The 13,647-nt window shown below is 33.6% G+C and overlaps 2 protein-coding genes across 2 annotated transcripts; both read right to left on the bottom strand.

The window, feature by feature from the left end:
- Positions 1-1,195: 1,195 nt before the first annotated feature.
- Positions 1,196-4,110, bottom strand: LOC120191112 (rRNA-processing protein fcf2-like). The gene is made up of 6 exons (XM_039194107.1): positions 4,060-4,110; positions 3,495-3,750; positions 3,348-3,408; positions 2,483-2,557; positions 2,264-2,379; positions 1,196-1,529 (listed from the first exon to the last, which is right to left on the bottom strand). Exons 2-6 carry the CDS (start codon positions 3,740-3,742, stop codon positions 1,421-1,423), a joined length of 609 nt encoding a protein of 202 aa, XP_039050038.1. The 5' UTR covers positions 3,743-3,750; positions 4,060-4,110; the 3' UTR covers positions 1,196-1,420.
- Positions 4,111-10,913: 6,803 nt separating this feature from the next.
- Positions 10,914-12,094, bottom strand: LOC120191179. Its single transcript, XM_039194151.1, has one exon. It carries the CDS (start codon positions 11,939-11,941, stop codon positions 11,180-11,182), a length of 762 nt encoding a protein of 253 aa, XP_039050082.1. The 5' UTR covers positions 11,942-12,094; the 3' UTR covers positions 10,914-11,179.
- Positions 12,095-13,647: the final 1,553 nt, after the last annotated feature.

Raw genomic sequence — 13,647 nt, 5'->3', positions numbered from 1 at the left:
GAGCACGTTACATAAGAATTTATAGATTTTTCACCAAAAATGATAATGTAAAGATTCATACAATCTCAAATTCCTGAATCTTAATCACTTATACCAACACTCATTGACGCACCCTTAAACTTATATTTCTATATAAAATATTTTTATTTACTTATATCGTAGGTGTAATATAAATACACACATTAGTAGGTAGGTATGGTAATGTATATTATTAAACCGTTAATAATAATAATAATAATAATAATATTGATATTATAAAATAGTCGAAAGTTCTACAGTATGACACCTTTAATATAGGCTAAGAAAATGCGTTATTGGTTTTGTTTTTATTTTTTTAAACAAAACCGGTAAAAAAATTACCTAAAACATTATTATTTCTACCGATTTTGTTATTATTGGGTTAATTACCGATATTAGTAAACACGGTAAAAAACCCGGTAAAAAAATAATATTTTCAGTAGCGCTTTACGGTATATGTTACCAAAACCGATAAAATGCTCAATAATAATAAAACCGGTGGAAATAATAACGTTTTCGATAATTTTTTACCGAGTTTGTTAAAAATAATAATAATAAAACCGATACTTTTTTTAACTATATTAAAATCTATCCCTAATACCAATATATAGGAAAATCTTTTATTTTTATATTCATAATCTGAGCTGGTTGCAAAATACATATAAAAATTCTGACTGCCAAATTTTGGTTGGAATGTGCTGTCATAGGCTTCAACATCCAACAACAATCGTGCCTAATAGATGACTCCAATCATATTTTTCAGTAATAACCCAACAAGAACAAATAAAAACAACCAATCAAGGTGCACGGACCATATTACCTCAGTTAAAAAATCGTTGTTGTTCTTAGAAGTCACAGATTCGAGCACCAACGATGACAAGAGTAATAGAACGTTTATTTTTGAATGGTTCAGAGTACTTAGAACAGATACTACTTCGTAATCTCCGTAGTTTAATAAAAAAATCAACCAATCAAGGTGTCGGTTGAGCTTAGTTCGGTTGGTATTATCGTTGGTACAATATATGGGAAGACGTGAGAACGAACATGTTTAAACAGTTAAAATCGGGTCCGGATAATATAACCATTCTACAAAATTGTTAAAAAAATTCAAAGATGCAAACACTTGTTCTCTAATTGCAGAAACTGCTGGTAACTAGTAAACCCCTTGGCATTTTTGTCTAAATAGGCTCACCACTATCAATCAAAACGCTTAAATATCTAGAATCAAGAATCAATAATGGGGTATATCCCAAGGAGGACCATAGTTTTAACCCGAAGAAAGCCATTGATATTACCTTCAAACAACTCCACTGTTCATCTTGTTTCTTGGGACATTTGGCACACAAAATTCCCTTCTAGTAATAGGGTCAAAATTTCAGACACCATATAGCATGGAAAGAAGTTAATGCCTTCGCTGCTTCGCCCGCTTGTACGTTTGACGTCCTTTTATCTTCCATTTCTCATTACCGGTTGGTCGATTACATTCTTCAATCTCCCGAACCTTACGCTTCCTGTGGGAAGTTTGACAGACGATGATCAATAGTGTGCAAAAGCATTATTGCCAAAGGAATAATGAAAGTAATAAAGTGATGGTCGAACTATGCTTAGTATTTATGCCATGCTTTAAGTTAGGTTTAATCAATATATTCTAATCTGATCACTTTTAGTTCTTGTACATTTCAAAATTTGAAGTTTAGGTCCTAAATCAAACAATAACCATTAAATCTGTCAAGCCAAACCTGTTATTAGTTTCTGTACCAGTAAATTTAGCTTTTGTTCTGCAATTTGATTATTTTTAGTCCTTATAATTTAATCATATTCTTCATGTATCATTGGGTCAAACTGAAACTTCAAAAATCCAAAAAATATAGGGCCAACATTGACCAAATAAGAGTACAAGGACTAAATCCACAAATTTACACATAGCATGGAGACTATTGATAGAATTTGACCTAAAAAGATGGCAACAATGTTCGATAATGAAGAAATTGATGGTATTCTCCTGATTGCAGATTATTCTGGTCACTTTTTTAAGGCATCCCTGATCCCACATACTAGCCAATTCACCCATTATGAGTTGTGACAGTGTGTATTGTTATATTTATTCTTTCTGCAACAGGGGAATCGGATAGTGTTTTCTGGGCCACCCTCTTATTTGATCATGGAACTAGGTATTATATAATGATATACCGCATTCAACCGAAAATAAATGACTTCCGAAGTAGCTTATCAAAACAAATCTCACCTGTATTGCCTAACAGCTGGATCAGAAAGCAGCTCATCTGCTAGGGTTGCCTTCCTCTCACTCTTTGTCATTCTACCTGAGTAGTAGTCTGTCACGGATTCTACCACAGTCCCAACCTGCTTGCATGTCAAAAGAGAAATATATCAGACCAGGATGAACATAAAAATCGGAAAAAAAAAGTAAAAATAAACATGCACTATGCTATGGTAGTGAACTTGCCTGGAAGTACTTGGGCAGTGCTTTGGATTTTGAATCCTTTTTATAGTGTCTCTTGGGATCAATGGCTCCCCTCAACTGTATCAAAAACAAACACGAGTAGCCAATGTCAAGAATTGGGTCCATGGAAAGGTCTGAACATGTCAAATCTTAAAACAATACTCCTAGGTAAAAACGTTATTGTGATGTCAAATGCAAACTAAAAATTTAAAACAATTATCTTGATAGGCTCACTAGTTCCGAACATGAACCAAAGATTTGACAAAAAGATATAATTGACAAAAAATCCAAAAACAATGAAACCCTAGGAAAATCATTCTAGTGAAGTTAAATTAAAACTAAAATCATATTAATTATCATGATAGGCTCATTACTTTCAAGCATGAATTGAAGATAATGCCAACAATCAACAATGATACATCTAAAAAGGATGTTCTTAGAAAGATACGATTGAAAAAATTCCTCAAGCAATAAACCCCTAAGAAAAAAATTGTAGTGAAGTCAAATTCAAACTAAAACCATATTAATTATCTTGACAGGCTCATTATTTTCAAACATGAACTGAAGATACCCCAACAATCAACAATGATACATCGAACAAGCATGTTCTTATAAAATACGATTGACAAAACTCCAAAAGCAATAAGCGCCTAAAGAAAAACATTGTAGTCAAGTCAAATTCAAAGTAAAAATTAACTCAATTATCTTTCCATTAAACGTTAAATCGTAATCCTCATTGGTTTCAAACATGAATTTAAGATATGAAAATCGACCCTCGGATATGATACAACATCTAAAAAGAAGGTTCTCAAAAAATACAATTGACAAAAATACGTTAAACAAAAGGGGGATGCAAAGGGCAGCGCACCTTGAGTAATTGAAGATCTTTCTTCAACTCGGGGGTGAGAGTTGGGGCAGGCATATCAAACCTGTTGAAGTAAGAATTTTGAGATACATGTAGCGAGGAAAGGAGGGTTAAAACATAAAGGGAAAAGGTGTGAAACATGAAGAATACCAGGCGGAGCCAGCAGTGTCTTTGACTTGCTTTCTGAGCAATTTATTAACCTTTGAAGGATCATTAGGTGGTACAAAGAGGCCATCGACGAGCTGGTTGTTGGATTTCCAAAGGGAAGTGTTTTCGGGTTCATTCTGGGATTTAGAAACAGACCCGGAACCAGAAATAGAGGTGGTTGTAGATGGTAAAGGCAAACCAGGAAGCTTGGGCTCCCATTTCAGACCAATAACCGCCTTGCTTTCTGGCATTTGTATCGCTGTTGCTAAAAGTCGAAGAAATTAGAATTGACGAAACAAAGCAATATTTGTAGAGTTCCAAATAACGCCGTCCTCCGCCGCTAATAGAAGCGTATCCAGGCCGCAAAATAACAGTGCAACGGAAAATAGCGGCGATAGCTGTCCGCTAATTCCGCTAAACCGATAGTTTTTTTAAGAAAATTCAGGCAGTACGACAGGAAATAGATAATCAGATATAACAGAGTGAAGAAGATGCAGAGATCAGATAACTCAAAATCTCTCTCTTGACTAAAGTATAAATCGATCTTCAAATTAAGTTTAGGGTTTACCTTGTTTAATTTCCTCCTTTTGTGAAGAGAGGGCTTGTTTTGGCGGCGGGATGTGTGAAGAGAGTTGAGAGTGTGGGTCGGGGGAATTTTGAAGGAAATTTTAGAAAAGAGTTAATTGCATCATATGTCCTCAAGTTATAACTATAATTTTAAATTAGTCCTTAAACGTTTAAATATTTCAATTGTATCCCTAAACTATGACTTTTATTCTAAATTAATCCTTCAACTTTTGAAAATTTCAATTTTATCCCCAAACTATGACCTTCATTCTAAATTGACCCCTAAACTTTTTGAACATTCCATTTTTATCTCAAACTATACATATATATACTAATTGCATCCCTTGTTAATAAAATCGTCAAGTCAAGTTATATTATTATATAATTGTAAAAAATTAAGTTAAACTATGGTTGAAACTAATTACATATTTGGATGGATCTGGGGATAAAATTATAACGTTAAAAAATTTAGAGACAAATTAGAAAGAGGGTCATAGTTTAGGGATGAAATTAGAATGCTCAAAAGTTTAAAGACTAATTTAAAATGAGAGTCATAGTTTAGGGATGCAATTGGAATATTCAAAAGTTTAAGGACTAGTTTAAAGTGAGAGTTATAGTTTGGGGACATATGGTGTAGTTAACTCTTTTTTATTTACAAATTTATTATGAATAAAAATAGGCTTATTTAATGAAAACTGTTAAAAATATTATTTAATATCAATTAAAAATAATTATATTAAATCGTCATTTGTTAGGATTAAGAAAAGGAATTTATGCAATAAAATTTGTTATTTAATAAAATATAAAGATGTATGTCATTAATTATTTTTATTAAAGCTAGTCGGATAAAATTATTATATGACACGTTTTGATTGGTCAAAATTTTGTAATGATGTAAGAAAAAGACAATAAAGGTGGCTTTATATAATTTAAGGGGTTAAACATCTAAAAAATAATTTTTAGGGTAAAAGGATAAAAAAAATAATAGGCAGGAGAGCCTTTAAACCTTAATTGATAAATAAGATAGTGATGTGTAGGGCTGTAAATGAGACGAGATAGATTGCGAGCTACTCGAGATCGATTTGATCTTGGCTCGATAAATACTCGGATCGAATGGACTCGACTCGAGCTCGAACTCGACTCGAGTTCTTAACGAGCTGAAACGAGCTACTCGATATTCGACTCGAAAAGTTCGTGAGCAACTCGAAAAAAATATTATATTATAATTTTATATTTTTTAAAATTACATTATTAAAAATATATTAAAAATACATTATTGATGAATAAATATTCTTGAATTGAAAATGGTTAAAAATTATTTTTGAATAAATATTCTTATATTTTATTTTAAATTGATAAAAAAAATTATTTCTCTAATGACAAATATTTAATATATTTCTAATGATAATATTTGTAATAACTAATTTTTTAAATTGTTGTTATATTTTGAGGTTTTGGGTTCAAATATCATAAATATCAAGGGTTTGAGCATTTAATATCAAGATACTATATTGTACTTACCTCATAACTAATTATGTGATAAGGTTTAGGGTTTAGGATTTAGAGTTTATGTGATAGGATTTAAGGTTTAAAGTTTAGGGTTTAGGGTTTATGTGTTAAGGTTTAGGGTTTATGTGTTAGGGTTTAAGTTATGCCATGAAGGTAACATACAAATTATGCAAAATGATGTTATGTGGCTCATAAATAAATTATTCACATACTTATACATAAACATATCAACATGCAAAATAAATATACACAACTAATTAAAGAAAACAATCCTAAACAGACACTAAATTAAGAAAAATCTAAATGTGAGGACTAATTTAAGCTAAAATTTAAATAATTGAGGGACTGTTTTGTACAAAACGCATAAATCTAGAGAGCCTAAAGCTAATTTACCCCTAAGGTTATGGTGGCTAAACGATAATTAACCCCAAAATTAATTAGGGTTTAGAACCTAAATTAAAACAAACCTAAACTAAATATTCATTTCAGCCGCTCAAGTCTCACGCCCTAATTTTCTCCAACTCTCCCCCTCTTATTCTCATGCAAACCAGAAAACAGTGTCACAGGCCCGCAGCTGCCGCTCCTCTCGCCTTTCTTCAACGGAGTTCTACACTTCAACTTCTATCATTTTTCCTCGCTCAACCCTAACAGAGACCTACAACCTCTGTGGCTTCAGTCGCCTAGTGCTCCGATGTGGAGCTTAAACTTCTCCTAAACATATTTCGGTGACAACCTTCATAAAAACATCCCCAAAACCTTAAACTTAAACCCATAATACCCTCGTAAATACCCAGCTTCACCACTCCGTAACCATGCCAGACCATGACCACCGCGGCCTTCGCCGTCCCCACGAACTCCGATGAAGAGTCCTAACGCCTGGACCACTCTTTCCTCCCTGGCCTAGGCAAGAAACCCAAACTTTACTGCACATTAATGTATGCTCTAGATATGATATGTTCTCCTCAGTACACGATCTATGCCCTTCGAAAATCTTGGTGAACTTTTTTTTTCATTCTTGCGTATCTTTTACCTGTATATCTGAAAACTTAAAAGAGAAAATCTTTCGCATGTGACAACATTTAGGTTTTTCAAAGTGGAGATCTCGCTGCTGCTGAAGTTGTGTTGTCGAACATGGCTGTTGCACTTGACCGTGTACTTTTGGATGTAGAGGTAATTGTTCTAAAATGCTCTTTCAAGATGAATCTACAGTTTGTAACTTTTATGAACTTCCTTTTTCAGATACTGCATTTCGATTATAAGTTTTTATGAACTTCTACATGAAATATGACAGTAGCTTTTCAAGATCCTTTTGTATTTCAATCCTACCACAAAGCTTTGCGGGAGCCATTTGGCTACTACAAGTTTGGTCAAAATTATATTCGACCTTTGATTGATTTCAGGTGAGTGGACAAATACCACACTGTCTTATTATAATGGTTTCTTTATTTATGTTGATTTAGGTTGCAGAAAACTCTGCTGATAATTGAATATGGTTTTGTCAAGAAATATATTTTCACGTTAGTGATTAGGATATATGTGAATGTCACAAGTAAGGTTATATAAATTTTCGATTAATTATATCTTTGAATACAATCTAAGGTTGAAATTGTTTTATATTTTGTATTCTATATGGTGGTTCATTCGTTGTATATTTCAAAATTTTCACTCCCCTTCTTCCCAGAAACATATTATTTTACATGTCCCATAGATACAATTCAATTCTTATCAACTGCTGCATAAGCTGTTAATTGTCATTCCTAGTATTGGTTTTGGTGTTTGGTTCTCTGTCCCTTGTTTTTTGCTTGGTGCTCTGTCCCTTGTTTTGTGCTTGGTGCTCTGTCCCTTGTTTTGTGTGTCTGCAAGGCATGGATTCGAGCATGGCCAGCATTGGTTTCGGTGGATGGCAGACCAGCATGGGTCTTCCTCGATGGGTTCACGTGGGTGGTGCACTATCTCGGGCTTCCTCGTCGATTTGCACCATATGTTAATATAATAAACATGAGTAATAATAATACTAATAATTATTATAAAAAAACTTCAAAACTTATATTAATTATCCTAAATTTCTTGTAATTGTATTTTTTATTTTTTTAGATTTTTTATAGTTCATACATTCATATTATAATGTATTGGTAATGGTTGATTAAAGAGAAAATTATTTATATATTTTAAATGTAATATAAGATTTTTGTAGGATCAAATTCGAGTTTGAGTTCGAGCTTTAATCGAGTTCGAGCTTGAATCGAGCTCCAATCGAGCTCGAGTCTCGAGCTTCAATCGAGCTCTTGAATTTTTTTTGAGTTCGAGCCTTTTCTAGTTCGAGACGAGTTTTTATTATATTTCGAGTTCGAGTCGAGCTTGAAAATTTTAGGCTCGCAAGTTTTCGAGTCGAGTCGAGCCTACATTTAAAGTTTTCGAGTTCGAGTCGAGCTCGGCAATATTCGAGCTCGACTCGACTCGTTTACACCCCTAGTGATGTGTACCATTAATGTCAAAAGTTTTATAACCATTAATATATTTTAGGATGAATATAAAAATAAGTGACTAAATTATGTCTCAGATTAAATTTTAGATTTGGTGTTTAAAAGTTTTTCGTTAAAAATAAGTGTCTAGTGTTTTCTCTATTATACTTGTAGATGTCTATTGTTATATTTTTTCCGATTTTTTGTTTTTAATAATAAAAATATAATATTAAAAAAATAAAAAAAATCAAAAAAAAAAATCAAACTCTTCGTGTCGTCCTTCTCCCTCCATGTTGGGTTTTGTTTGGAGCAGAGCAAGGAATTTAATAGTAGCGGTCATTTAAAGTATAACCAACTATAGTTGTTGAAATTGTCAAAAAATAACGAAGGGAAATTAAAAAAAGGCTATTCTTTATGACGCTTTTCACGACAATCAACGCAAATTCACGGTGGGTGGGAGTTAGGCTTTGGTTGTGATGGCAAGACGATTTTGGTGATGTAAAAAATGACAACCATAGACCAACATGGTCGATTGACAGTGGATTTTTGGGTTTTTTTTAAATATATATTTTTTAAATTTTATATACGTGACACGTGTTAAATAACAATCAAATTACGGTTCATGCACCTAAAATTGTAACGTTGGAGACTTTAGGAACATATTTATAACAAAACATTCTTTAAACACCAAAAGTTAATTTGAGATATAATTTAAACACCTAAAATTATATTAAGCCTATATTTACTAATACCAATTTTGAACGCTAAATCATAAAATCTAAAGTTAAATTCCAACCCAATCATATACCTTAAATCCTAACTAGGGATAAAATTGAATCCAAAATTGACGGATTCCAACTCGATCCAATCTAAAAGAATACGACATTTTCAAGTTCGAATTGGGTCAAATTTTATAAAATGAGGTTGATTTCGTGTGAAAGTTGAAAAAACTATAACCCATCTCAAGGGTAATATTGTAATTTCTTTAAATAAATTTATGAATAATTGCTATAATACTCCTCTATTTTTTAGTCCTTATTTTATTCTAAGTCGAATCAACTCGGGTCAAATCAAATTTATACCCTAAAAATTTAGGTCAGGTCGAGTAAAGTTCGAATGAATAGTATATGTTTTTTGGGTCGGGTCAAATTGACCAAAAACCTGACCTGTTGCATCCCTAATCCTAACTCAAACCTAAACCCAAACTTATATCTTGAATCTTAATAATTTACACTAATCATAAACCCTAGACTTTAAATCTTAAAGTTTAAAATTTTAAATTATATAAACTCCAAAATCTTTGACCTGTGAAATTATATCACGTGAGCATAATCCAAAATTATCTTATTTAAATACACTTTGATCTCTCAATATTTTGTAACTAATACATCAAATGACAACACAAATGCTTCATAAAAAGGCCACTAGGAACCTCCCAGCATGCTCTTGGGTGAACTCTCTATTCACAAATGCTTCACAAGAAGGCAACAAACATGTTTAGTTCTAGAAATTCTTCAAGCATTCAAAATCAATACAATCGTTGGCACATGGGGTCTGGATTTCCTTCCCCACTTCTGCTACCACTTTGTCCCGAAGAAACAAAATCGAACCTGCTCTAACAACAAATATCGGGTGCAGTAAGACACATTGTACTTCTACGGAAAGAACAAAGATTCGAATCATGAACACAACATTATAGGGAGGGACAACCTCAAATCTCAGACATAGATCGTAAAACGAACATGTGAACTGCAAAATAAATGGGGGTGCCAGTGCCACAGGTAGGCCATCGATGTTTTGTCACCCTCTGAAAACATTTGCATTTGCATCACATATTGATGTTATATGCAATTTGCTTTTGTATTTTATACATCTATGTTGTAGCCATAGTTACCATACAAAGCAAATATCACTTTTGAAGGCAGAAATTCATTGAAGCAGCAGCAGCAGAATAAAGAGATACAAACTAGTCATGAAATGCATCTTGCACGTATTCTCCTCGACATCCGAATTCCAAAACATTTCTCAACACAACAAAGAAGTCCCTTATAGGCTTTAAGTATTGCACCGATCCGTGCATGTAACTTTGAAAAGCAAACTAAGCTTCACCTAGGCCCTGTACATGGTGACCCTCATCCTCATGCTAATGTCATAAGCCCATAACAATCTATAAAACTCAGCATGTCCCTGGGAATGGCCTGTGCTCATTAACAGAGATTTTACTAGAGCAACAAAACCAAAGTCCCAAAGAACCTTTACTCCATTAGGCAATATGTACTCCTATGGAATCAGCACTGCACAGTGACTGATTTGTTCTTCAGCAATTACTGCTAAAAACGACTATCACTATACAAACATTTGCCCATAAAACATTGTGCAACGTTGTCTTAAGAATAAGTGACTACACGAAACGTTGCACAAAGAAAAGGAATGGAGTGGAGGAATTCCTCTCCGTCGTTATCTTTAATCTAACAAGCCTAGGAAAAGGCTAACACCAAACATTCAGATTAGAAGTAGATGCCTTCCTAACAAAGCTTGCAAAACAATATACGCAATAAAATTTAAAAAAAAGATTTACCATATTCTACAAGTTAACAACCAAAGGTCAAGTCCCGATCAACCAATTCCAAGACTAATACGGCACTTGTATAGTGGGAAGCATAACCTGCTTCACTCTGAAAATACAGCAATAATAGCATCTGAAGTGAGATAAACTCGGATATACTATCACGATGCATTCATTAATGGACATATTGAGGATGCCAAGCATCTGAAGACAATTTTTTGACACTTTTTTGTTATTGTAATCAGGCGTTGTCTAGGCTGAACTACTAGTCAAACAACTCAAATGGCCTGATAAGCTTAATTAGAGCAGGGATTCAGAAATTTTGGATTTGTGGGCATAAGAAGGGTTCAAAATGAAATTAAAGAGAACAAAATAAGCAAGGAAGCAAATGAGCATAAACAATGAACTCATGAAAATACATACAGGGCAGAAGAGAAAGCTACAATTGAATGCAAACAAAGAGCTGAGTCCAAATAAACAGGCTATTCTCTAAAAAGATTAAACATATGGTTCCATAAACATCAGCCTAAAAATACCAACAAAAAACAAAACAGTTTACAGAGATTGTTGGAATCGCCAATGGGTCAATTAAGCATACCATGAGTGCTATGTTGACGCTGCAACTTGGGAACATTAGCAGCGGAAACAGAACACGACCTATTATTCCCCTTTTCAGGAACATGAGATGGAAGAGACAAAGAGTTGGTTTTGGTGGCGGCAGCGGCGGCGGCGGCGGCGGCAGATTTGGGAGTGCTTATAAGTGACGACTTATGTCTATCATTGTCCTTACGGACTAACAAGGCGAGTCTCTCGAGAGCCTCTTTGGCTCTCTTCTTCGCCAAAGTGGCTTCTTTGACTCTCCGCTCAGCCTCCAATTTAGCAACGGCGGCAGCTTTGGTCATGGATACGGCGGCGATCTTAGCAGCAGCTAGAAGCGCTTTGGAAGCTTCCTTGTTTATAACCCTCGTCTTCGTCGACGTCTTGTCGTCGTTGTTCTCACCGGCGGCGGCGTCGAGGATAGATCCTTGGGGATTCTCATCGGCGAGACTGAAGAAAGAGAAATTAGGGTTGGAGCAAGGGGGACATGTGAAGGATTGGGAGAGGGGAGAGGAGGAAGGGCAGGAGAGGTGTGAAATGGAAGGGCATTTGAGGCAGATGAGGCGTTGGTGAGGGGGAGGGGGCTCGTTGAAGACTTCGAGGCAAATGGGGCAAAAAAGACCCTGGTGGTTCTTGAGGACGCAGTTGGTGCAGAGGCGTCGGTAGGTGGCCCTGTGGCGGAGGTTGTGGAGGAAGAACCGGTCCGGGGCGCCGCAACCGCCGCATTCGGAGAGCTGATTACGTTTCATGGGAGACTATGGGAGATTGGAATGAAGAGTAAAGAGTATGTGTGTGTGTGTGCCCTTGACTAGGCTAGGCTAGGCTATGGTGGTGGCGGGTCAAATTGTATGAGTGATTTGCATTTGGCTGTCGGAGAAGACCCGACTTGATTGTGTTGTCACACTACATAGCACAGTGGGGAGAGAGAAAGAGACATGTGCAAATTGATATAAGTGTAAATAAGTTCTATTTGAATTAGTAAAATTGTATCTATTTTTGTTTATTTATTTTTAAAGTATTTATATTTAATTTAATTATTTTAATAATATTAGTGAATAAATTCGTTTAAAGATTTATTATTTTAATAAATATGTTCGTTTAAGTTTGTCAATATATTTGTTAAATAGTAGAATTACACCATTAATTCTTAATTTATTTAAATTTCATAGCATGTATTCAACTTAGTCAATTTCTTATCAAAATTAAAGGGTAAATTACACAAACGGTCACTAATATTTGAGTAAAATTTCATTTTTTTCACTGAAGTTTCAAAGTAACAAATTGGTCATTAACATTATCAATTTATAATAAAATGACCACTAACATTATCGATCTGTAGTAAAATGGTCACTCCACTACCTTTTTTTTATTAAATCGATGATATGATAATGTTAACAAAAAGATAAATATTCAGTTTTACTCCTAAATTATTGCTAAAATATCAAATAAGTCATTGAGCAATGATTTTATATCTAATTTATTCTAAAAATTTTATAATTTTCAAAAAAATCTAAAAATTATAATACAATCAATAAAGAACCATTGATAACACTTCAATAGAACAAGTTGTTCAAAAAGAATCTATAAATTATTGAACAATCATTTAAACAACATGATTCACATAAAAAATTGTTTCAACATTGATGAGATCTCCTAAAAAAAGGGAAATCGACATATTCTAGTGACTAAATTGTGAATTTATAATAGTATGAGTATAATATTGGAGCATTGAGAATATTTTGAGCCATTTTCACAAATTTTAAGTTATAATGAATCAAAATTGAGATACAATACAATGAATAAAGAGATAAATTCTAAAAAAAATAACAATGTTTTAAGAAGTTGAGTAATTGATTGATGGTATAAAAAAAATGTTAGGGTAAAGTGCACAATGGTCTCCTGATTATAAGATTGAAAGGTTATAAAACGGTCTCCTACTATAGGATGTTGCTTTGTTGAGTCCTCTAACTATTAAAAGTTATAAATAGTCACTCAACTATTCTTTATGTACTAAAATCGTCCTATTCTATTAAAAATCAATGCAGTCTGAACTAGATGTTAATATGTTGTCTGAGATGTGATAAAATCTCATTGCTTTCAGATGTGTCATTGCTTGGTGGTATACAAACTTTTAGGGTAATGAGCTCCCGATTATAAGATGTTGGTTTGCTTAGACATCGACTATCAAAAGTTATAAAATGATCCCAGACTATAGAATGTAGGGGTGAGCATTCGATCGAGTCGAGTCAAAATTTTTTGAGTTATTCAAGTTGACGAGTTGTATTTTACAACTCAAACTTAACTTGAATTTTTTTAAGTCGAGTCGAGTTTAAGAAATTTGAATCGAGTTATTTGAGTTTCTATACTAATTTTATTATAATTATTTATAGTATTATGGAAAAAAATTGTTACAATTCTTTGACTTTCTCTAACCATGTAAGATGTATATATATAT

Source organism: Hibiscus syriacus, unplaced genomic scaffold (assembly GCF_006381635.1).
Source record: "Hibiscus syriacus cultivar Baekdansim isolate YM2019G1 unplaced genomic scaffold, ASM638163v2 tig00116965_pilon, whole genome shotgun sequence".
Taxonomy (NCBI): domain Eukaryota; kingdom Viridiplantae; phylum Streptophyta; class Magnoliopsida; order Malvales; family Malvaceae; genus Hibiscus; species Hibiscus syriacus.
The sequence above is the reverse complement of the archived record's forward strand: the minus strand, read 5'-3'. Positions and strand labels throughout refer to the sequence as shown.